Here is a 25,338-nt window from a genome sequence, read left to right as displayed (position 1 = left end):
GGTCTCATTTGCAATTTCCTCCTCTTTTATATGATCCTCCTCTTTTATAATATCTTTTTCACCTGTGCAATTCTTCTCAAGCTGACATGTTGTGTGTATTTTTTTTATTGTCCTGAAATTTTACAGAAGTGTAAAGTAAAAAAAGTTTTAGTTAGTGTACTTAAAGCAAGACTATGTGAGAAGAAATTACACAATCTTCCTCTTAAGATTAAAAGTTAAAATCATAAGCAATAAATTGCACCCTTTTTTAAAGTCTATACACTAAGGGGTTGTGCTACCACAGTCTTATTTGGTCCGCTATAACCAGTAGCTTATTGCTAGCTAATGCTAGCAAACTTTAGATAGATATCACTGTGTAACTGACATTACTGAGTAGGTTAGCTAAATTGATTACTTAGTCTTGTGTTTATGTTACATTACATTTTAGCATGTCACATTTCAATTGAAAGTAAAATAAGAGGTAAGCAAAAGTTGTATAGTCTCACTTTAACTACGGTTTTGATGTGTAGGCCCTTCAGTGGAGTAGTTTATTCATTCTTTTGTGAGAAAGAACAGTTTGGATAGGTCGATAATACACTAATATCTGCCCATTAATCTGCCCAAAGTAATGACTGCAGCCAAATATAATTAAAAATGAACATGTTATATCGATTTCAGCCATTTCACCTATCTGATGACTATAACATAATTTACTTCACTTGTTTTTTTTTATGCAAAAAAATACAATAAATTCATAAAATATGATAGTTCAGTAAAGTTTTATACAAGTTAGAGTTTGAATGCAGGTTCTTTTCCCCTGTTTTGGTATTTCAGAAAATATAGGATAACACTGCCAGACCACTCTTAATTACTACCCACAGGTGATGGAGGAAGCCAATATGATTCAACATTCCCAAGGCTGACACACTACCATATGAGAAGATAGAACAGCAGTTGGGGATAGCTATTTGGACCTACCACCATTGAATATGCTCATAAATCATTCAGTGTTCAGATTAAATTTCCTAACACATGTTTGGTTTCAGGTGACCCGTCAACTGCGTGTGACCTCTCTGTTTTAAAAGGTGGCTATCATCATGTATTAACAGTGTAAGGACACATTTTTAAACCCGGGGTGCTGCAGCCTAAGCGTCTTTAAATGGAATTACAGGAGTTGAGTGATGGCTCAGCATTTTTTTTTTTTGCTGTTAAGGTGCCTCACATAAATGCACACTATGACTCAGCAAATATCACATAGGGGTGATGATTGGAAATGCTCTATTATAAAAAAAAGATATCTCATTACTTTAATGATCACAATTAATGTAATTTTAGAAAGTGGTGGGGTATCAAGGATTTCCATGTCAGCACTCATTAAACTCAAATAAGATTATAAAAAGTAGTTTTAAACGAAATACTCTGTTCTCTGTCTCTGTCCGTTAAATAGACTGTGTTGAAGATACCCTTGCATCTAGGTTCTCCTTTCAGCCTCTTTCCTTTCTTTGGTCTGCTGTGGACATTGATTTGTTTCCATGGTTCCTCTGTTTTGTTTGATGACCACTTCTTTTTCCATTTCACCCTCCCACTGGCATTTCTTAGCCATTTGCTTTGCGTTTTCCCCTTCTACCCCCTTTTTTCCCATCAGTGTTTACAGGGCATGCTCGTCTCCCTTCACTGTGAGCTCGACATTCAGAGGTATTTGATGAAAATCCAACTGCCCCACAAAGTTAGTCGGCCTTTTATCTTATCTGCATCGTGCCATTGTGTGTGTGGTTATGTTTGCATCCTCACTAACATCTGCTGTGTGACTTTGTTCCCAGCTCTTGTGCCCCCATGTCTCTTAGTATCTGCCCTGTCTGTGCCTGCCAAGCACACTTGGCTACCAGGCTAAACCAGTTTTGGCCATGAAACCTCTCACAAATGTCAACTGCACTTAATATATTCTTCTATTCTCTATTTGTCCATACATGTGTGAGTGTGAGAGGACAAGAGCGTGTGCATGCAGGTGTGTTCAAGATAACTTGGTGGACCTGCCCTTGTGTCTCTAGCTGCATTAGCTCTACAACACCACACTTCTGCTAGGGAAGAAGAGCATTTCATAAAGAGCCCTATGTTCACTGGCCCCTCAGTCTCAGTCCCACCTTGTCCCTGTGGTACAGATCACCTTACAGCACCACATAATAGCTCAGTGGGTTCTGGAGTCATGTCACGCATTGTCTTATTGTAGCTGTGGCCTGAGGATGCCACGTCAAGCAGATCTGATTACAGAGTAGCAAACTAATCTTCAAATTAAGATGACACAATTCCTGATCCTTGATCAGTGGTTAAATCAGTACCATGCTGTTTCGTCTTCTGTAGGACTCACGCAGTTTCTGTTTGATCTCTTTCAGTGTGTCATAATGCAGGTTTTTAACTATTTGAGTACTGAGCAGCGCTAGATGGGTGAGCATGTATCCTTGACATACAATATTAAAACTCCTATGCACATTTGCATGACTGTATTCATTTGGTTTATATGGTTATTGTGCTGGAGTCAAGCTCAAAGTCAACATCAAAGGCCCTTGATTCTAGCTTGCCAAAGAATCAGTGTGACTCATAACACACTTTACATTGTCAGAATGCATGTGCTATGTCATCTTACGTACACTGTGTCCGTGGTCTCACCCTTACTTTATTATTTTTCCATGTGCCTCCCCCTCCAGAGCAGAAGCCCAAAGCACGGCCCCAGCTCCCAGCCCAGCGTCGCCGACCAGGTTGATCACATCTCTCTGGCCTCCCTGGAGTCACTGGACGCCATGTCAGAGGCCGATGCACCTACAGCCTTCACCCGCGGCAGCCGAGTTCGTGCCAGCCTGCCCGTGGTGCGATCCACCAACCAGACAAAGGACCGCTCGCTAGGTACGCTCTGTATTAAGCTTTTGGGTTTATGATTTCTTTCTTCTTGTTTACCACAAAATTTTTCGGTCAGCTTTTTTGTAATTCTATTTCTCACTTAAAATCCCCAAACTATTTTCCATAGAAATAATCTTATATTTGTTTTCTAAGAAATTATAGAGAATAGGGGATCTATCTTAAATCTTAAATTGATTTTGTAAATAGACTGAGGTGAAAGTAATATGACATTAATCCTGTTCGATAACCTACGTTTTGCAGCTCTTTTAGCATAATCTTGGCATAATTTAAGAACTCCCTAAAATAACTGCCAACCACACCATGGCATCACAGTTTCACCTTGACAGTCTTTTCCTCACATTCCATCTATCTCCTCTTCTCCTTCCCTGCTCTCTCCATCTCAGCTCACAGCTCAGTTTTAATTAGAATTAATTTCCTCTGTAGTGAAAGATTAGGGAATCCATCCACAATATGCCATCGTGTTATTGACAGGATTAGAAATGGGTTGTCTTATCAATGCACATGGTGCTTCATTTGCATCCATATGCATAAACTCTAATAGTTGTGCAGAATTAGGTTGCTGCATTTGAGTGAGAGTGGTGGAAATAGTTTGAGAACTCCCCAGAGAAAGTGTAGAGTCTGTATTTTTTCAGGAGCTCAGCAAGACATCTGCTGCTGGATAATAGCAAAGCATCTGAGTGGCATGACTTTCAACCAAAGTGAAATTGAAGGAAACTACAGGGTGTCGTTTTCCACACTCTTTGGTGCCAGTGGTGACCCTTGCTTTGCTTGAGAAGCAGAAATGCAGAACCCATTAAAAAAAACCCCACTCATAACAAATATGCTTTACCACATATGCATGTACATACACACATGAACACTCACACACATGCTCCAACTCTCTTTTTTCTCTCTCAAAAACATCAGGACAAAGCGTTAGGACAGTGGGGGGTTATGGTGTGATGAAGGGGGAGGAGGAAAAAAGGGGCACCACTTTACAACAGTGTCCCTCCCACAGTCTCACGCACACACACAAACACACAGACACACACTTTGCTGGGTCCCAGCGGACATTTGGAGCTTCTTCTTGGGGCTTATTATCTTTAGCTTGTGGTGGTGGAGTTGTCGCTTGGTCTTTTCCAGAGCATCATAAGACTCAGCAGAAAAAAGAAAATCCTTATAACCCCTAATGTAAGTATCAGATTCATTCTTGAGTGTGGCATCAAGAGTATTGTATTTCAAGTGATTTTTTTCTGTGGTTCTTATATAGTATTTTTCTGCTTTTTTTGTTGCATTTCAAACTGTGATAATATTAACAGACACAGAATGATATTTTTCACGTGTGTGCTTAGTTTAAAATGTTGTGTCTCACTGGAGAGATGTGGAAAACTGTCTTAAAATTCAGACAATGTGCTGTGCCCATTTGGTCAGGAAACCCACTGGCCATTTGCTTCCAATCCTGAGTGGAACCAGGCGCTCAGGAATGTAACACGACTCTTTGTTAGAACCGAGCTATTCAACTTTGTTGCAGCAAATAAAACCCATGTTAAAGAATTCAAATCTTCATAGTGCATGGTCGATCAATAGTGCTTTGTCATCAAACTCATTCACTCTAGTTGCTAACATCTGGATGAAAACTAGCCGACTGTTCACATAACAGCTCTCGGGGGAAGATGAAGTTAGACTGCAAATGGGCACTTTGTTAAGTTATTACTACCCAGGAACCCAGACCAGACCAGAGCAATGGCCAGACTCAGCAATTTTATTTCCTGGATTTGCCCTCTCTCTGTCTCACTCTGTCTCGTGAAGCATGTAGGATCTTGTATAATATTTCACCAGCATCTGGTAGCTTTTACTGGCTTGGTCCTTTTATGGGGTTACACCAAGTAAAACCATATCTCTTGTCCTTAAAACCACCTGTTTTTGGTGCAAAAATGTCCAGAAATGACTGATTTATGTGTATCACAACAAGTTTTTTGATTCAGAGATTGATGAAATGTGACATTCAGGAAAGTTGTCATTGAATATGAAACAATATAATTAGAAGAGCAACATAAACTGATTTAACTTTTCATTAAAGTTCTACTATTGCTACAGATACCCCCTTTAAAAATAAGTACCATCCTGTTTGAGTCAATGAATTAGACAATAGAATTAGAAATGTGTTTTTTTTTTTCTTTTCCCTGGCATTGTTTATACAAGTGCAGTGTGGGTGTGTCCATAAATTTTGTGGGAGAGACATCTGTTTTTCTAAAGCACAGTACAGACGCCACACCCAGGGTTCAGAGGTTCAGTCTTTTTGATGCACAACTTGTGCTTCTCCGCCCTGAGCACACCCACTCACTTTTTAAATATCAAATAATTTGTCAGTTTTTCTTGAATGTACCGCATGCTGTTCTCAAGCGTGTGTGATGCGAACAGGACTGATGTGGTAAGTTTAGTACAAAACCATGTCTTGCAAATACGCTACAGAAAATCAACTAGGAAACCATACGCCATCAGATCAAAGGCTTTGTCCTTTGTCCCACAATTGAGGGTTAGCATTCATTCTGAAGCCCAGTTCAGAAGTCAAAAAAATGATTTCCGAATTCACAAATGGTGACTTCAAAGGAAACTTGAATGGCACTCAGAAGAACGCATACCTCCACCAAGGCCAAACAATCCTACACGTCTGTCTAGCTCAGATAACAGATAAATGATTTGTCATAAAACAAGTACAACTGTGCATTTTCTTTGGCCAGATCTGTCAACACCATAAATATTGTTGATTTTTTTTACATCAAGATCTATATATTATTTCCTGAGTAATTGACAAAAATGTCGAAAACTGCTCTATCTCACAGTGTTAAGGAAAGTGATAAAACCTGGATTGGCACCAAAATTTAATAGGTTTTTCCCTGGCCCATGCCCAATCCCTCCACCAAGTGTGGTGCAAATTACCTCACTACTTTTTGCTTAATCCTGCTGACAAATAAACAAAAACTTGTGAAACATAACCTCCTTTGCATAGGTAGTAAGCTAAATTGCCATTCACATCGACAGAAACTGAGGATGAAGAATGTGTTTTGTCTATGTCAAATGCTACACCAGTGGAAAAAGTGTAATAATCGATTTTTGCAAATTTTAATCTGGCCAAATATCTACACCAGTCCAGGCAGCCATGACCAGACATTGTAATGTGAGCAGGGTGTGATTTCGTAGGTCCAGAGTGGCACAGGAAAGGGTGATTTTTACTTAGATCATCTGTTGGAGGTTGTCTGAGGCTCTCCCAATCTGCCATAAGCATGACTTTTTGTTTGACCAGTTCTGTTTTTGCACTGTTTTCTGCTCTTACGTTAATCCTAAAAGATCAAAAATTATTGAACAATGTCCAAATCCAGATTTTGGCCGACTTCTACTGATTACAGACTACAGATTCTTAGAAATCACTTGCTAACTTTGGTTGCTAAGTCAATACTTTATGCAGCATCTTAAGAGTAAAAACCCTGCAGTGGTTCACAATTGGAAGGTTTTTACTTTTAAGTAGCAGCATGAAATGGTGTGTTTGCATTACCAGACTAACACTGCAAGGAGGACTGAATTTCTTTAATATTTAAAAAAACTGAGATTACAATCAGGGAGAGAAACAAAACAGTGTATCCCCACTACAGTGTATCACTGCTGCAAGTTGCGGAAATCACAAGCCTGTCTTAGTCACAGGAAAGATTTTCAAGAATTAAAATAAGTTTACTTCTTCCTAATCACCCTATTCTGCTGCTTTCTGTTTGTAGGTGTGCTGTACCTGCAGTACGGGGACGAGACCAAACAGATTCGCATGCCTAATGAGATCACTAGCATCGACACTATCAGAGCTCTGTTTGTTAGTGCCTTCCCACAGCAGCTCACCATGAAGATGTTGGAATCGCCCAGCGTTGCCGTCTACGTCAAAGACGACATGAGGAATATGTACTACGAACTCACTGATGTCAGGTAAAGACATATGTTTGTGTGTATTGGACAGCATATATTGTGTTTTGTCAGTCTAAGTTTTTCAATAATGCTCCATTTTTTTACTCTTTTACTCTTTACCCTAAAAGTCCTCTCCTTTTTCCCTCCCCGAGCACTTCCTGTCTAAACTCACCCTGCAGAGGAAGTGTCACTGGACAGGAAAGCTTCTCGCTTCCTTTTCCCTCTATGATAAAACTTAATAGGAAAGAAAGTTATTTGGAGAAGCCCTGCAACACAATCTCTCCGATATACCCGAGCAAACTGAAGAGCAGTCTTGAGAGACTTTGGTGACTTTCCAGCCTGTCGTCCTCTCTCCTCTGAGGAAAGTTTGACTCTGAAAAGTTTGAGCAATGCAAGCTCTGTCTATGTACATTTTCCGAGGCACTTTTTTGCTTTTCAGAGTGTACTTCCTAAAGATTTGTGTAGTGTGTTGCATGTAGCATTTACAAGCACACATACTAGCTCGATGCTTTTCTTCTTCCTTGTACCTTATACCTTCCTCGTTGGTATTCACCTGCATGTCTTATAAATAATATAGCAGATTATATGTGCAGAAACAGTATATCTCAATTTGTTCTAGTTGTTTTTCAGAAAGAAAAAAAAACATTACTCTTTAAGACTCAGGCAACTTTGCTCCTTTGTTTCCAGACTTCCTGCTCAAGTGTGATGTGTACTTTGTGACTAATTCTTTATCAGGGCTGTAAAAAATTGTCTCATGATTCCTTAAGGTTTGTCCATGTGTCCAGGGTGCGACACCATAGTGAGAGAGTGAGAGCTGCAAAAGAAAGAACGGATCCGCTCTCAGTTTATGTAGTTGACCCACGTTTCAACACAGTATTAGTGGATGTTTTTATAGACTTTTGAGATTTGGAGGAAATGTCACATAACAGAGGACTGTCAGAGCCTCTGTCAGGATATGTGCCCTTGGCAGGGCTGCTAAAGAGATCCAGGCTGAGGGAGAATCGGCCACTTTCTGATGGCGATATCTGGGCTGTCTTCTTACCAAGGGAAACATCTTCTCCCTACAGAAATATCACAGACCACTCCTGCCTGAAGGTCTACCACAAAGACCCAGCACAGGCATTCAACCATGGGCCAAGACCTGCCAACGGCGATGCCAGGGTGAGTACTTAACTGTAGCGATCGCTAACACAGCAGTGACAATTATTATCTCGTTAACAGCAACAGCTGCAGGGAGATGGCCAGACATGTTGCAGATAGAATAGTAAACCCAGCCTCTGACTTCTTCTTGTTCTCACATCCTGTTTGCAGTTAAGGGAAAGAATGTCCCCCTGCCTCTTGTTAATCTGTTTATAGGGGGTCTCATATTGTTCTCTCTGGCCTGTGATTCGGAATCGCCTGTATGCTCTGGTGCAGCTTGCTTAAGGAACAATTGAACTCAATTCTAAGGACTATTTCTCTTGTTCATTCTTCCCCCAATATAAGCTCTAATCTCTTTCTCTTGTTCTGATTCCAGCATGTTTGTTTCCTGCTGATGTAACAAAACTAAGGCCCCAAAGAGCCCTTTCCTCAAATGTTTCTCCTCAACTCGGCCTCTGTAATCCACCTGACCCTTTATCTAAGCCATTGCTCCTCTCTGCCTGCCGCTGATTTCCAGGCGGCATTGCAGTGCTATTGTGATACTGCAAAAATTACATTAACCTTAGTTATAATCTCCCATTGCCACATACTGTGTGTATAATATAAGTGTGAGGTAAAAATTGATAATCATAAAGTTTATAGGAATGATGGGGCAAACATGATGATGGTTTAAGAGGTCTTGGTTCAGATGGCATGGTGACTTTGAGGTGCTGCAGGAACTCTTGTTATTCGCTGCTGCTGACAGGCTATTTGCTTCGGTTGGCTCACTCTGACGGGGTCCGTCAAGGGGAAGTGAACAAAAGACAATTGAGAAAGAAGAGGGTAAAAAAGATACATTTGATTAGGTGAAATGAAAATGTAGTAGTCCAAACAGTCTAAGAGCAAGAAAGGTTGTAAACTGGCATCAATAGAAGAATTTGAATTGTGGAGAGGAGATTTCTCAACATTTGTTGTCCAGTTTTTTTACAGTATTACCTATTTAGTAACTCCGGGACTTGCTGATTCAGCGGTTTTGAAAAATACAACTTGTACTGGATGAACTGAAGGGCTTTAGCAAAGAGAAGTGAGGCAACTTTTTTAGGGCTCTTGTGCAAACAATCAAGGCTATAAGTAGAGATATGCTGAAGAAGATATTTGTCATGAATTGTTCTGTCATTGTTTAACCGAGCAGCAGTTGACACATATACAAAGACTAGATCTGGCTGTGGGGTGTGGAGGCCAGTTTGGTGAACGGCACAGGACAGGACAGAAAGAAAGAAGTTAGATGACATTTGGTGCATTACTCCAAAATGTTCTGTTCTTACTGGAGCCCTATGGCAAACTGGCCTTTCCACATAAACACTGACAATTTTTAACACACAGACACACACAGACATTGCAGACTCCTGTTTTAAGCAGTGCCTCTATCCTTGGCGACTGTAAAGCTTGGACTACAGATTTTTTTTGTGTGTTTTGCTTGCCTTATTTTATTTATTTATTTATTTTTCTTGGTAACCTCTTTTAATAATGAAATAAAAACCCTGGAACTCAAAGCAAAAGGGCAAATACTACAACCTAATGAGCTGTACACCTGTTCAACAACCTGGGGTGGGGGGGTGGCGGTGGGGAGGTTATCTGGGTATACTTCACATCTGTTTGGGCTGTTGAGTGTCCTCTTGTCTTGCAGGAATGCCAGGCCTCAGATCAGATTTAAAGCATTGTTATTGATTGAAGCTTTCTGGCTAAATTGGTCTGTCTCTGGTTATGGAAACAACTATCTTGTCTGTCAGTAACTGATATAAGGCGGACAGATATTCATGGTAACTGATAAGTACCTTGACAACCAGATTAGGCTTCAGACTGTGAGAATAAAGTGGTATTTTGAAGCATCTCTCTTGTCATGTTTCATTTGAAGAAAAAGCAGCAAATATTTTGAAATATTAATCCGTATTTATGTGAGGGATTGAGCCCAAAGCAGTGCTTTGTATTCATAGAATAGTCAATAGTGGCTGTCAGAAGTGATGTTATGTACACAAAGCTGAAGAAATATTTTGTAAACAGATGTTCAGTTGTTGACTAACCTCTCTGATCTGTTCTCCTTTGGGCTATCGATCTAATTTTTGTATTTATTCAAAGATGAAAAGTTGAATGTTTGTCTTCATTTTACTCATAAATTTATAATAATTCGCTGCAAGTGCCGATAATCTTTTTCATCACCAACACCATTAGGTACATAGTAGCATAGTATTTTTAGCCATGTGGCGAGCTCTTTAAATGTTGACACACTTCTGCATGAACATTGCAGCACAGCTTCTCTTTTATCTATTTAGCCTGGCTGCCTCTGAGGCTCTGCAGTTTGTGAATCAGTTTAAAAACCCTCTCCATCTCTGACATGGCAAGAGATCGAGGCAACTTTGTGCAGTCCTACCAGACATGCTGCCCTCGTTATTGGAAGTTTAAGAGCGCGGTGGAAACACAGAGAGAGTGGTCTTAAAAAAGTCCATGAGTCAAACTTAAGCCAAATGCTCTAAAAACGGCCTCTCATTTGCCTGACATGGTCGCTCATATGTTTATTTTTCAAGCCTTTACACCCCTGTTTTGTCTCAAAGTAATGATTTATGAATGTTGTACAGCCAAAATCAGTGTATTTTAGGGATATTTTAAGAGTGGTTGGTGTTCCAAAGATATAACATCTGTTTGGGATTGACAAGTGATGCCTTTTGGCCCAAAGTGTTTTAATAAGGCTGTGCTGGAATTGGCAAAGCAGTCAAAGATGTTATTTAGTGCTCTAGAAAAATTGCTGGACAATTAGGCAACTTTTCTTTTTATGTGTTTAGACCACTTGGATAGTGAAAGTCATTAGGGTTCGATGATGGTCTGCTGATGATGGTGGCTGTGTGCTTCTCAAATTTCCTATTACATGTTTTATTGCTTGGTCAGACCTGTTGCTCCCATATGTGTGTGTTTTTCGTGCCAGCAAGTTTCTCTCTTTCCTTTGTTATCACAGCCAAGCCTGAGCCCTTTGTTACTGTATACTTTGGGCAGTTGCTGTTTTCCAGCACTCCCACTTAATTGTTCTCTTCATTGTATTAATCAGTGTCGGCACTGGGGAAAAATAAATAAAAACAACACTGACAAAGCACAGTGTCAAAAACTTTACCTGAAGTTTGTGAAAGAACTTTGCGTTAGGTTTTGACTTTGACTCAGGTACATGTTTACTTCTGTGGAAAATGAACTCAAGCTTTGAACAAATAATCTCACTATATTGTAGTCATGCTTGTAGGTTCTGGTATAGTTCCCATTGTTGCCTGTATGATTCCACAAGTTTTAACTACATAACTAATTGAGACCTGTGACATATATTTTTTTCTGAACAACAGCCACTGTGTCCACAAGTGAATAATGGAATAACGGTAACTGACAAAACAGAAGCATAGTTAGTAGTAGAATGTAACAATAGCACAACTAGAGAAAGTTTTCATGCTTCAGACTGACCCTTTCTTCTACATTGCTTCTAATATGTATAACTTTCATACCCTTTTTGTAGTTTTACCATCTACAGCCAGAGCGCTCATATGTTTCCCTTAACCTGGAAAGCCACTGTAGTTAAATGAGGTTAGGTTTATTGTAGATTGGCCTTCAATGTCCCTTCATGGGTGGTGGGGCTAAAGAGCAGTGGCCCAGATTAGCCGTGCGTTTAATTAGACTATGCCAGACAGATCTTGTTGCAAACTAACCAACTACTTTTTTAGCCCCTGGGCTGCACATAAAAACTCCTTTTAGAAAGAGAAAAAGAGAGCTATTGAGCGCCCAGAGCCTGTGTAAGAGACAAAAAAAAGTAAATCCCCTCACCTTAATAAAAACTACAGACTTTCCAACCAAAGAAAGAATCTTGAGTTCATATATTGTAATATTGTTTTATTAGAAGCCTGTGGGTAAAATATTCAGGTCTGAGTGAAATGCTGTGTACCCAGGGATAGTAGCTGTGCAAGTAACTATTTTCTGCTTCTGGAAAAATTGCTGACGGTGTATTTTCTTTGAGAACCGACAATGTAAACTGAGTTATATGCATGTTTTTGTTTCAAGGGCAACTGCAGTCCAGAAATATAGGATATATACAAAATAAACAGTAGCTAGCACTCTCAAGCAGGCAGAAGTATGCAGTGTGGTTTATTGACTAATCCTTAAATTGAGGGATTTTTTCCGGTATTTGAGGTAGTAACAATTCAGCTTTTTGTTTTTGTAAATATATAATAATATGTCTATACACTTTTGTGCTTGTCTAGATTCATAGTGATGGACAGCACCCTCTGAGACAACCCCCCATGGGTCCCCCAACACACCATCCAATGCAGGGAGCACTCCCCCCGACTCCACACTCCATGCCCCCATCCCCCTCCAGAATCCCATTTGGCCCACGGCAGGGCTCCATACCTGGCAGTGCCACTATCCCAAGGGACCGACTGTCTACTGTAAATCCTCCAGCGCACTCCATCTCGCCCTGTCCCAGCGCCATCCTGGAGAGACGGGACGTCAAGCCAGATGAGGACATTGGGGGGAAGAGCCACACTCTAACCAGGGGAAATGAGGGGTTGTATGCAGATCCATACCTGCTCCAGGAGGGACGAATGAGCATGGCTACTGCCCATGGATCACACGCCAGCCCTGGGCTTGATGGTCCAGAACATGGCTTGGGGGGTTTTCATCGTGCCTCCATCCGCTCCACAAGCTCTTACAGTGGGCCCAGCCCCACAGACACTATGGATCACCCCTCTCTGTACAGGCAGAAGTCCAGAAACAGCCAGCTGCCTACTCTGGGCTCCAAGACTCCTCCCCCATCCCCTCACCGGATGGCTGAGGTACGGATGATTGACATCCATGGCGGGCCTCCACATGGCGTTCCAACTCATGGAGTTCCCATGGAGAGAGGCTCACCAGTGCGCCAGTCCTTCAGGAAGGAGGAAGTAACAGGGGCCAAGCCCCGGAACAACATGGGATCACCTGTGGTTTCAGACCTCCCGGGTCATCTCCAGGGGCCGATTCCACCTGCCAGTGACCATCAGACACGGTAAGCCTCAGGGGACTGGATATGATAGAAAATAGGCTGGATGGATTGTTCAAATTAGGATTAAGACCTTGCATGGGAGCATGGACTAACTCTGCATCCCAGTTTCACCCTAACCACGAGCTTCTGATTTTCAATCCCTGGCTCTGACTCTGTTTCATCATCCATGACTGAAGACAAGAATATAACCTGCCCTCTCACCATTTTAAGCGTTAAGATCTGCCCATTACGTACAGCAGACTAATGCACATGATTATGCATCAGTTTGGTTTGTGTATACAACCAGCTCTGGTTTCTGACTGTTGTTTTCACATTCTCTATTTAAACTCTGGACGCTCACAGTGTTAATTATTATAGAGCATATACACCCAGACACTGAAACAGGATAGTATCTGAAAATGCCATTTACCCATTGTATATTTTTCTGTTACTCTGTGACTATTACACTAACAACAGTCTCTATAGAGTCTATTCAGTTTGGATAATTCAGCATTCATTTTGGTACCTGGGTTAGGTTTGTCTACTCTGACTGAGAGCACATAAACATATAAAGAGAGAAAGAGGGGTGCTTGCCACTTATTCAGGCAAAAACGTGGTTTCACTAACAAGGACGTTACAGAGGTTATGTGCATACCTAGGAAAACCAAAGAAAATATTGACCAGGTTGAATAAGTATTTGAAATGGCCCAATCAGTCAAACAGATCAGGCTGGACCACCTGGGCAGCCCAAAACCCCCATTAGAAATACCCTGGGACCCTTGCAAAAGAGTGGAGGAATTTGAATGGGAAAGTACTTTCAAAATCAACATTCAGGGCTCTCTAGCTGTCATAGAATTTATTCATGTGACTGAACATATGCTTTATGACACTGAGGTAAGGCATTGTTGTGCTCACATAGGCCTTGTGTCTGCCTATTGTCTACAGCACAGCTAAAACGACAGACCCCCCTGTGTCCTCAGCTGGCCCCATTTCCTTCCTCAAGATAAATGATGACAAAAAACAAAAAGGCCTCTGACAACAAAGTTGTTTACTTTTCGAAAAAACTAAAGTTGTTCTCTTTTCCAGCCTATAGGCTTACCATGCTATCTCAGTGTAAGATTCCATACTCACCCCTCTAGTGTTTGGCTTTCTTAAGCTAGTGTAATTTTCAAATTGTCCTTTCACTCTCTTCTTGTAGGGACCACTTGTGACACACTCTTGTTTATTTAAAAAAAACAAAAACAAAAAAAAAAACAATATGACTTAAACATCCCAAGTGTCAAACTTAGGGGTTTTTTTTGTTTGGTTTTTTCGTCTTGGGTCTTCCATCTTGTTTGGACGCAAGTTGAGGAGACTGAGTCAAGTGCGGTTGCACTGTTGAAATTCAGAAACTATTCATTTGACGCGAGGCAATTTTTACTCAGGACATAATTGCTAATCAATTGCAAAGTAAATCTCTGCTGTTAAATCCGCCCACGAAATTACCAAAAAAAAAAATTAATGTTCAAGGTTATTAAAAACAATTGATTATTCTGTTGCAGACCTCCCATTTTCATTCTGAGCTTATGTTTGCTCTGGTGGCAGCTGTGATCTCCAATAGGCCTCAGTGTTGAAAGGAGAATTTTCTGATGTTTCTGCAGAGAGCGAATGAAGGCTATGGAGCAACAGATTGCCAGCTTGACTGGTCTTGTTCAGCATGCACTTTTAAAGGGGCCAAACACTAGTGGCACCAAGGAGCCGCTAAGGTAAGCAATCAAAGTATAGGACAGAGTGAGGCATCGGGGCAGACAAGGAAACAGAGTTTGAAATGAAAAGCCTGGCTATCCAGCCAGAGTAGGAAAGATAAAGTATCCCCTTTATAATGGCCATATCAAACACTCGGGTTAAATAGAATCTGGTGAGGAGGAAATAGGTTTGACTGTGAATCTGATTTGAAGTCATATGCTCTCTAGATAAATGACCACTATGTATGGTTTTTTCTGGCTGCATTTCAATCTTTTCTGTGGAGACCTTGTGTTAATTTTTGTTTGACAGTTAGTCTAAAGGGTCTGTGACTGCAGTGAATTTGTAAGTTTCTGTGCCATGATGAACACTAATGAAGCTCGTTAACATCATTAACATCATTTTAACCTCTCTGGTTTGTCACTTTTCCATCATAATTTGTTTTAATGTTTTTGCTCTTACTAATACTAACCTGTATGTCTAAAGTGCCAAAAAATACTGTTTTTTCGTTATCAAAATCCTGCGCTTATGAATTTTTCTCTGGGTACAGTGAGAGACCACCTAAGTCATCATCTCCAGCCCACAGTGCACATAGCTCAGGTTGGTATCACTTTTGTTCTTTGCAGTTTCATTACTCTTTTTTCTTTTTTTTTTTTAAACGAGTTGAAGCGCCATAATGTCTTGTGCCGACAAGCCCCCACATCAGTGTCGGTCAACAGTCTGCAATGAGCAGTGTTGGAGGGAGGGAAAACAAAGTCAGGATTCTTTGCTTGTCATCAGTTCATATTTCCTCACGAGCCTTTCCCCCGTACATCCAGTTTAGTAGGAGTTAAGAGACAAGAGCCAGCAGAGCTAACAAAAACCCCTCAAAGCACCTCTTAAAACAAAATGCTATTACTTCTCAAGCTTGCCAAAATGATTCAGAGATTCAATCTGTGCTCTGAAGCAGTCTGTGACTAGATCTAGGTTTGATAAACAGATCTGCAACTTCACCAGTGGCAGAGAGAAAACACAACACTGCTCATGTGTCTTGAGAGTTAATCTCATGTCTCATGATAAATTTAATATGTAGTGTTCAGTGAGATTTACTTGTGATGTTGTGCTTGAGCGAATCTTCAAACCATCAGAAAAGTTAGTGTGTTCTTTGATCTCGCCAGACTGCCTGTACATCAAACGTGAGAAATTAGTAGCAGTTTTTTTTTTTTTTTTTTTGCAAATGCAAAAAAATGCTTCTTCATTGTCACCACACAGTCTGTACTTCTTTTGATGAACATTGTGTCACTAAGGCCCGAAACGCAACCGGCAGTGTACATCATAACCTGTTGTTCAGGTTTAGGCTGCTGTCAGCTAGTATGCACGGTAGACTGAGTGAATAGAGTTTTGGAATTATGAAGACAAGAGTTTGTTCTTTAACTGGCCAAACAGGGGGTGGGTCTCTGTGTCAAGGGAGCTTAGATAGCTCTCTGAACATTCCCTGACCTACTGTGTTACTCACAGGCAGAGACACTGCTTTCTTTAATGGACTTCATGTTTCTGAGTTTGAAGGACTGGACTCCCAAAACACAAATATATATCTAAAAAAACATATTTTCTCACTTGCGTCGAGTGCTATCTAGCCATGAAGATGGTTTTGGATTTATTTGCCCATGTTTTGAGATATCCATCTTTGAGAGTTATGCCACAAACCCAATACAGTGAAGGTGAATGAAATTTTATTTGTAGTGCTTGCAGCTTTGAAAAATGACATTTAAAAAAATTCAACAATAATGTCTGTTAAAACTTGTTCTTAGGGCTAAGTGACAAAATGTCCTTTTGTAATTTGAGTGAACTAACCCTTTAATGTTGACATGTTCAATGCAACCTGCTCTGAGGAAATATGGATTGGATCAATTTATTAACTGATATTAAATTAACTCCCTCAGATGATCATCCTCCGTTTTTAGTTGTCCAGGATGTCATTTAAGTCAAAACCCATGCTGGAATTTCTGAAAGTAGACTGAATTAAATTATTATTGTTGTTTGCCATTTAGGGACTCTCACCCAAACCACAAATACTAGTTCCCTCGGTTTCCATGGTTTCAACCTCTTCTCCATCTCTGGTGATGACTGAAATGCCAAAATCAGTTGACAGACATTTCAAAGGTGCAGCTAATATGAGTGTCAGTGTATATGTACTTATTGTGCAGGGAAAAGGACACCACAGAGAGTTCAGGCAGTCATCACTGAACATTAGGAACATTAAGTAAGACCAGTTGGTTACCAGGGAAAATGTGTATGCAGACATATACAATCTAACCAGTAATTTGTAGAATAAAGTCAGACAGGATGACGGAGTGATGGTTTGGAAAAGAACAACCCACTATACTCTGTCTAAGGGGAGAATTATCTTTTTACTTTTTTGACGTGCCTGTGCAATAATTTTAGCTGTAATTTCTACTTCAGTGTAACGATAAGAGCTATTATGAACTGTGATGTCTCCAAAGTGTTCTTTAGGTTTCAGCATGTACATATAAATTAACATTTTCTTGTTTTATGTATTACTTGCGTCACATTTTTCAGTGTGTGTTTTTTTTCCTGGCCCAGGTGGTTCCCCAGTCTTGGCTCCCAAAAGCAGTGCAGCCCCATCAGACAAGGGCTCAGTTCCTCTCAAAGTCAACCTCCTGCAGTTCAGGAAGAATGTTTCTGATCTCAGGATGCAACTCCATCAGATGAGACAACTGCAGGCAAGACCTTTTTCTCCTTTTAATTCATTTAAAATACAGTAGTCAGTTCAGATATCCACATGTGTGCATGCATGTGAGTGAGTATGCATCTGAATGACATTTTAAAAGATCTGTATATTGGTTTGCTAGTCCGGGTCCTGCTATATCTCATTCCACTATGTGTTTACCCTCAGCTTCAGAACCAGGAGGCATTACGGGTTCAGCTGAAGCGGGCAGAGCAGGAAATCAGTGTTAAACTCGCAGAGACCATGCGTCGTATAGAGGACCCAGTCCAGAGGCAGAGAGTTTTGGTAGAAGAGGACAGGCACAAATACTTGGGACTGGAGGAGTGTGTCCTGACACAACTCAGGTAAGGCTGTTCAAAATTTACTGATTTACTTCCATAACAGGCGTTATGTTTTATATCAGCTACAATGGATAGATGCGGTTGTTTGCATTCATTGCTGAATGTTTACTGTTGGTGGTTTTAACCCTTTTCATGAGAGTCTTGGATGAGTATTTGAGATTATTCAATACACACCAATGCAGCTCCAATCAAGGTGCTTCCATTTATAGGAAATCCCCAAAAGGCTTCATTTTTATCAGCTCACCTTAGCTATTCAATCTTAAACTCTTTGACAAGCCAACGCCCTCCAAATTACAGCCCACAGGTTTTTACAGGCAAGCAGTGCCTGCCTCTCAGAGACAGCAGTCTAGAACAATGGACTCAACTGTGGAGTAATTACTCAATACCCTGCTCTTATTTTAATTCATTTGCAGCATCTTGCCAACAGGGAACAGTAATTTTATTTGGATGTTTACAGGCAAGGTCAAACAGAGTTGTCTTACTAGACAGTGCTGAGCATATGCTCCGATAAACGAAATGATTGCAGATCACGGAGACTGGGAAATAACCAGGCAGAAGTAGGTGGATTACCCTTGGTATCTACTGTAGGGAGTTGTAAGTTGGCAAAACACGGCTGCTGGCACTTTAAATAAGTCATTGGCTATTAGGGTTGTTTGCCTTTGCGACCAGGGGAAGAATGTGGTGTGTAAATCACTGCCCCCTTAAGAGGAAAACTAAATCTATCATGACCTATAATGGCACATTTTGTAACATTTTATAACTCTGCGGCAACAAAAAAGGCTCACTACTTAAAAGTGTGCAACTGTTACTATGTGGTTTGCTAGTAATCCAAGGACAGGAAGACTGGGAGAAGCAAGCAAACACATTAGTGCCAAGATTATTTAATAGGATGGTTTGTCATCATCAGTGGACAGTATTGACGATGGTGACAAAGCTTCCACAGAGCAAAAAAATACAGAGCGTTTATCCAAGTAGAGTGCCACAAACTTACTTGCAAGTGAGTCTGCAATCTCAGCAGCTACAGTATTTCAAGCTATTCTCACCTTAAGTCACATATTTTGGATCCCATACTGTAAGTTCCAGTTGATGACAGTTATCATGAAAGAGAAATATAAGAAAGTGAATATGATGATCCCTCATACAAATGCTATTTTAAGTACTTCATTAGAGTAGAGCCTCTTATACTCTGACACACAGAGATGTACATTATGGAGACATACTGTATCTGTTTTTTCCATTGGAGGTTTGATACAAAAGGAAAAGCTGTTTCCTTTGCCCTCAGCTGGAATTTCCCACCATCATTCCTATTACCAACAGGCCATGACATAGCGTAGCACATTAACACAGTCTCCTTCTAGCCTTTCCCACACCCTTTAGGGGACTTCTATGAAAGAGTGTTTCTCAAAGGTACCTGGCCACAATGAAACACCATTTTACACTCATGCAATTCCATACTGCACACAATATAATCATTCGGCACATTTCCCCTTGGAGTAGCCAGTTTTCTCGAGCACTGGGATGGCTGTGAAGCAGCATGAAATGTTTTCTCTGTCAGGAAGTGCTCTGTTACAAATAAGCTCTCATTCAGTGTGTAAACATTTGCAGTTTTGCGAAAAGATCCAATCAAATCTAGTCTAAGCAACCTGAAAGGAAAGTGCAGTGCACAGTGGAAAAGTTTATTGTCACTGTTAATCCTTGTACATATTTTATATATGATCAAATTTTCTCCTTTTTTTTAAATACTCAACTCATACTCATATTCCTGAGTCTGCTCTCATCAGTATCACTGTATGATCTTTATTATAAATGATTGTGTGCTTCCCCCTGGTGTTTGTAAAGAGTAAATAAAATGGAATAGTTATGTGAACTCTGTATCTGTCTCTTTTTCTGTCTTTTTCCCATTGAAACTGTGCCCCAGTACACAAATGTCAGTATATCAGGACAAAACAGTACCTTAAACGGAATTAAAATGTTTTATTGTGTGAATATAATCAATAATTATTAATTTTATTTGGGAAGAAGAGTCAGTCATTGGATATTCTGTCCACTGGCTTAAAGTACCATATTGTTTGTACTAATCCATTGTTGTAGGAGAACTGATTTCTGTCAAACTCTAAATTTTTTGTCCTTCCCACTGTGCATTTTCTTTGTTTCTGCAGTGAGCTGGAGCAGTATGTAGGCTCTCTGCAGAAGGACTCAGCAGCGACACACAGAGTGGTGACCCTGAAGGACGTGGAAGAGGGAGCAGTGACTCTGAGGAAGGTGGGAGAATCTCTGGCAGGCCTCAAAGGTAAGACGACAGAGAATACAATTAACTACTGGGAACACTACTGTGTACAACCCACTGTTCCAAACTGTTTTTTTTGTTAAATCTAATACTAGTAACTACTGTGAAAAACAAGACAGTACTTAGTAGATGGGTTCTTCTAAGTTCTTCTAATTTACTCTTATTTAAGTAACAGATTGATACTTTGGTATATATAATATCAGGCTGGTACTGGGCTCTTGGCAATATATTTCAAATCAATATTTTTTAGGATATTTTCCAATACTAATATATACTATGAAATGTGAAACCCATGCTGGAAAATATAGTCAAACTGATTTTCGAAGAAAAAATATGTGTATGTGAACTAATATGCATGACGTGACTAGTTTTGCTGGTTTTTATTTGCTCTAAATCATTAATTTGGACAAAATAATTTGTAGAGAAAGATCATAGCACCATGATAAAATTCCATTGAAAGTAGATCAATTATAATATTGAAATATGGCCCTGGTCCCTGAGCCGGTTAAGAATTTTACGACTGATATGATTAATGTTCCTCAGACTTACAGACCACACGCTTATGTATAAACCCTAACATAAAACTGCATTATCTTTCCTAAGGTTATGCAATTATTAAATTGTTCAATAGATTTATGTTTGGATAAGTATTGAAAAGCTACTAATATATCAGCTGATCTGAAAATTCTAATGTGACAGTTTAAATATTATTCTGCAGTTTTTCCATGCATGTTTCTCTGTGTGTATTTCATTAGGAGAGTTCCCAGCCCTCCAAACCAGGATGCGGGCTGTGCTCAGGGTCGAAGTGGAAGCCGTCAAGTTTTTGAAGGAGGAGCCTCATAAACTGGACAGCATGCTGAAAAGGGTTAAGAGCCTGACTGACACACTCAGCAGTCTGAGAAGGTAGAGGAAAAATAGAGATAAGATGTCAAAGGAGAAAAAGTAGGGATAAGGAGAGGAGGTTGCTAGGTTATGGCGATTGAGAGTGAGAGAGGGAATTGAAGATGAAAACAAAAAGTACCCTGCAGAGCCACTCACAGGGGTCTGTGATGTGGGAGATTGTACTATTTGATTATACTGGCAACCCAGTCCTCATCCCAATATAGTCCATGTGGACAGAAGAGTATGGCTTCCAGCTTGATTTACTTCCATCGCCTTCAGTGAACCGATGAGTGAACTAATTTAGTGGGCACAACAGGACCTCATTCCCATTTTAATATGCCACACAAACCAAACTCACTCTAGACTTTATTCTCTCACTCTCTCTCTTTACCCCTTGTGTCAGAATTAATCAACATTATTTGTCAACTTTAATGTAGGGTTTGAATTATTTCAGTCTAGGTGAGAAATCAACAAAACCATAAATACTAATTTTGGCTGTCTAATTGATTTCTGTGAATATTAGGTATTGTTTTAAGAACAATGTTTTCTACATGCTTTGTAATCCATACTGTTTCCCTCCTCTCTGCAGACATGCTACTGAGGGTTCCCAGAAGGGGACTGATGCTTCTGGTAATATCCCAGTGGATAACATCCCTTCAGCAGCTGCATCAGAGGCCCTTGCAGAAGCTCCCCCAGCACCAGTCCAGCCTAGCTCCACCTCAGCCCCACTGGAGCTCCAGAACTCAACCATCAGATCAGAGGTGATGCCTTCCTCCCCGGTCGTCATCCATCATGTCCAGAGCTCCCCAGTTCACATGCAGCAGTCCCAGCAGTCTGCAGCCTTGACTGCTCAGCCCAGTCCCCCACTCACCCCCAGTCCCACTCAGGCTCCTAGTCCCAACCCAAGCAAGAGTCAAGGCCGGGAATCTCCCAAGGGTGCATCCTCGGATCCACCAAGTCCCACCCGTCATAAGAAGACACACGGGAACCCAGTGAATAATGGCAACCAGGATCTTGTCATAGAGGAGCTGCAGAGCAGTCAGGACAAGAGCAAAAACAGAGCAATATCAATCGAAGTATGTTTAGACACCTGTTAAAGGGCATATTTTATTGATTTATTTTTTATCTAACATAGTAAAGCTGTGATGATATACAGTCTTTCATTAGCATCATGCAAATATCAAACCATTCAACTCAGTCACCCTGAATTGCTTTATCTTATACTCCTGTAGTTATTTTATTTAATTTAAATTTATTGTGTTTTAGGAATAACATTCCCTCACTCTTCTTCCTCAGAATCAGAAAACCTATTTGGATTTTTGTATCATTCTTTGTTCCCTGCAACTTGTAGGCAGCAGAGAAGGAGTGGGAGGAGAGGAGGCAGAACATGGGTCATTACAATGGAAAAGAGTTTGAGAAGATCCTCCAAGAGGCCCAGGCCAACATGATGAAGGGCATTCCCAGTTTAGAGATAGAGGAGAACCCAGCACTGTCACCTGATGCCAGTGGAGAACAAGCCGACATCCACAATCTTGTGGAGTCATCTTCAGGTACAAATCTAACACAAATGTTACTTAACCACCCAAATATGACAGATTTAACATTTTTTTTCTTATATGAACACACTTTAAATTATATCTTCCTATAAAACTCAATTGATCTGTGTGACAGAAGAACCCCAGTCTGAGCCTGACTCTGACAAACCAGCCAAAAAGGGGCTTGAGAAAATTGGGAAGCCTGTGATGGAGAAACCAGTCAAGCCTGGACTGGAGAGACCCTCCAAGACTGCCACCAAGCCAGGACCCACTGACAGTTTTATCAAGCAAGGGTCGGAAAAGGCAAACAAGTCCCCACCACCACCTCCTCCGAGGAAGACCTACCCCAGCTCGAGTTCAGGCATGACCACCACACGCTCTGGTGAGGTGGTGTACACCAGCAGGAAGGAGTTTGTCTCGGCTCAGGTCAGTCTGGTAGGAGTCTGTCTTGTGAAATGTTGTCAAACAGCTGCAACTGCAGCTTGTGATCTCGTTTTTGAGATTTTAAAAAGAAAAGCGGAAGAAAACACAACTGTTACAATTTTTGGCATCATGCACTTTCTTTCCTGCCATCTTCGTGTTTTCTTTTTTTTCAGAACAGTACAGACATGAGAGTAGTATCAATATCTCAACTAACTCCTGGCTCTTTGTTTAAATTGACTCTGCAATTACCCCAATCTTTGAAGGATCTTGCTGTATGACTTGGAAAAGTAGTGAGTAAAAAATTTCTTCACATTACTTCTTACAGGAGGGTGAAGAGGAGGACCCACCTCCCACTCCCCAACCCAAACCCACCAAGATTCCACCAGAGAGTAAGGCGAAGCCTGCTACCCCTCCCCCTGTTGCTGGTTCTGTTGCCAGAGAAGAAGAGGATGAAGGGGACAAGATCATGGCAGAGCTCCAGGTTAGACGCACATGTGCACTCAAGCACTTCCATAAACTATCCCCCAAACGCATGACCACACACAACTAATGGGTTTATTAAGGTGTCCTTGATTTTGCTGCATTCTGCACTATGGGAGTGGGTTGCCTATCGTTTCTTCCCATGTTGGCTGACTTCCTCAGAAGTGGCAAAGGATGGTCACTGACAGCTGCTGAAAGAGTTTGATTTTGAATATATATTTGTCAGGTGTGGGGTTTTATAGTGGTGGTGAAGATACTCAAACTCCTTCCCTCCCCAAAATCCTTGTCCCCATTCCCCCCCTCACCTGTCTCCACTCTTCAGGTTTTCCAGAAGTGCACAGTTAAGGATGTAGGGGTGAAAAATGTGGTAGATCCCACCACTCGAATTGAACCACAAATCAGAGAACTAAGACCAGGGGCCTTATTGCCCCCCAAAGACAAAAAGGTAAAATATACGTCGCCATACAGCTGCCCAGCTAACTGCCTGCCTCTGCCAACTGTCTGATACAATCGATGGCTGTATCTTAACCCTTCTACAACTTTTGCACCCTTGCTTTGGCTCGAGAGAAACCTGTAACAGCTGCCTCGAAAAAGCTCCTTTCCTTGCTGCCTCATTTTCCTTCCCTCTTTTGATTCTGCTGGATATCACAGCTTGAATTTTCAGGATTAAGTCTGCATAAAATGAAGCCTCTGAAAAGATGCTGTGTCTTATGTGTGTCTGGACCAGACAATGATGTGTTTTGCCACTGATTTAATTATAACTTGTCATTTTCTCCAAATCAATAAAGACCTCGGCACTGTATTCTACAGGCAATTAAATCGTCTTCTGTCTTTCTTTAATGACATGTCTTCATATAAAATCAACAGAACAAGTATTTCTCAAATGATTGACAATTGAGATAAACAACATAGTTAAAACTCACTTTGTAGACACAACCTGTTTTTGCAGACTTGGTTCAATAGAGATCAGTATGGCCACTTTGCATGCTCCTCTTCCTCACTTATACTTTTCTGAGGAATTACTTTTCTGTTTCTCTTTGTCTTTGCACAACCTTACCTCAATTTGCTTTCCCAGCTTTACACCAATGTAACCAGCACATCTCTTTAAGTTTCTAACATTTAGGTTAAACAATACATACATTTAATATAATCTTTTTTTAACGTGACAAAGAGGACAGGTATGTTCAGGTGCAACAAATTTGACTGGTTCAAAGCCAACCTTTTAAAACATGCCATGTAAGTATCAGCTCTCTCAGAGAACAACTTAGAGGTACTGTATACTATTTTAGCCCAAATTATTTCACTGCCAGAAAAGTAGTGTGAGAAGTCATTTGTTTATCAGTAGTGCCTACCATCTGAGCAAGACAGATGGTACGATTAATAGGAAGAGCTCTAGAAACCCAGTTTCTAGAAACGAATAAAATCAAAATGCAATATTGTCAACTTTGGCATGTGCAAAAAAAATAAAAGCTGAACAGGTGGGGTTTAGCCATGAATAACTTGGCTTTTGTTAAAAAAAAAAAAAAAAAAAGTGGGCGATAGTCTTAGCTTTTAAAAAGTTAAATGTATTTAATTGCTCTGCATGCATTTTAATATACAGCATTTATAGCAGGACAGCATATAAAAAGGATGTCATATACAAAACTGGAGTAAATCTGAGCAGTATATACCTTAAATATTTTGCTGTTGTCTTGTACAAGGTAATTGCCCAACGAACATGGTGGATGCTACTGTAATCATGTATATGAATTCACAGTTAATCCACAGCCACCTGGCACACCAGTTGCACAGTAATATTATTCCCTCACACACTGTCCTAGCAGAGCTCAGAGCCCAGTCGAGAGGATAAAGATCCAGCCACAGATGAAAACGGGAATACTACTGTGCGACAGAGCCAAGGGGTATGTATGCCTTTTAATTATTGAGACTATATTTATGTATATTTAGTGTTAAGTGTC

The 25,338-nt window shown here is 40.6% G+C and overlaps 1 protein-coding gene across 15 annotated transcripts in view; it reads left to right on the top strand.

Moving 5' to 3' along the window:
• The window catches only part of si:ch211-285f17.1 (sickle tail protein homolog), a 108,059-nt gene that overhangs the window by 77,631 nt on the left and 5,090 nt on the right, over positions 1 to 25,338 (top strand). For 8 of the 15 annotated variants that reach the window (XM_040126430.1, XM_040126439.1, XM_040126429.1 and 5 more), the window contains 16 exons: positions 2,682 to 2,877; positions 6,642 to 6,840; positions 7,887 to 7,980; positions 12,225 to 13,006; positions 14,623 to 14,727; positions 15,255 to 15,304; positions 17,288 to 17,427; positions 17,601 to 17,776; positions 19,933 to 20,063; positions 20,816 to 20,963; positions 21,532 to 22,018; positions 22,294 to 22,492; positions 22,614 to 22,903; positions 23,226 to 23,381; positions 23,703 to 23,825; positions 25,201 to 25,281. In XM_040126430.1, coding sequence (XP_039982364.1) covers positions 2,682 to 2,877; positions 6,642 to 6,840; positions 7,887 to 7,980; positions 12,225 to 13,006; positions 14,623 to 14,727; positions 15,255 to 15,304; positions 17,288 to 17,427; positions 17,601 to 17,776; positions 19,933 to 20,063; positions 20,816 to 20,963; positions 21,532 to 22,018; positions 22,294 to 22,492; positions 22,614 to 22,903; positions 23,226 to 23,381; positions 23,703 to 23,825; positions 25,201 to 25,281 — 3,357 coding nt within the window. The remainder of the gene's footprint in view (positions 1 to 2,681; positions 2,878 to 6,641; positions 6,841 to 7,886; positions 7,981 to 12,224; positions 13,007 to 14,622; positions 14,728 to 15,254; positions 15,305 to 17,287; positions 17,428 to 17,600; positions 17,777 to 19,932; positions 20,064 to 20,815; positions 20,964 to 21,531; positions 22,019 to 22,293; positions 22,493 to 22,613; positions 22,904 to 23,225; positions 23,382 to 23,702; positions 23,826 to 25,200; positions 25,282 to 25,338) is intronic. The other 7 variants (XM_040126436.1, XM_040126428.1, XM_040126427.1 and 4 more) reach the window with 7 other exon arrangements.

Source organism: Xiphias gladius, chromosome 5 (assembly GCF_016859285.1).
Source record: "Xiphias gladius isolate SHS-SW01 ecotype Sanya breed wild chromosome 5, ASM1685928v1, whole genome shotgun sequence".
Lineage (NCBI taxonomy): Eukaryota > Metazoa > Chordata > Actinopteri > Istiophoriformes > Xiphiidae > Xiphias > Xiphias gladius.
This window is presented reverse-complemented; position numbering and strand designations above follow the sequence as displayed.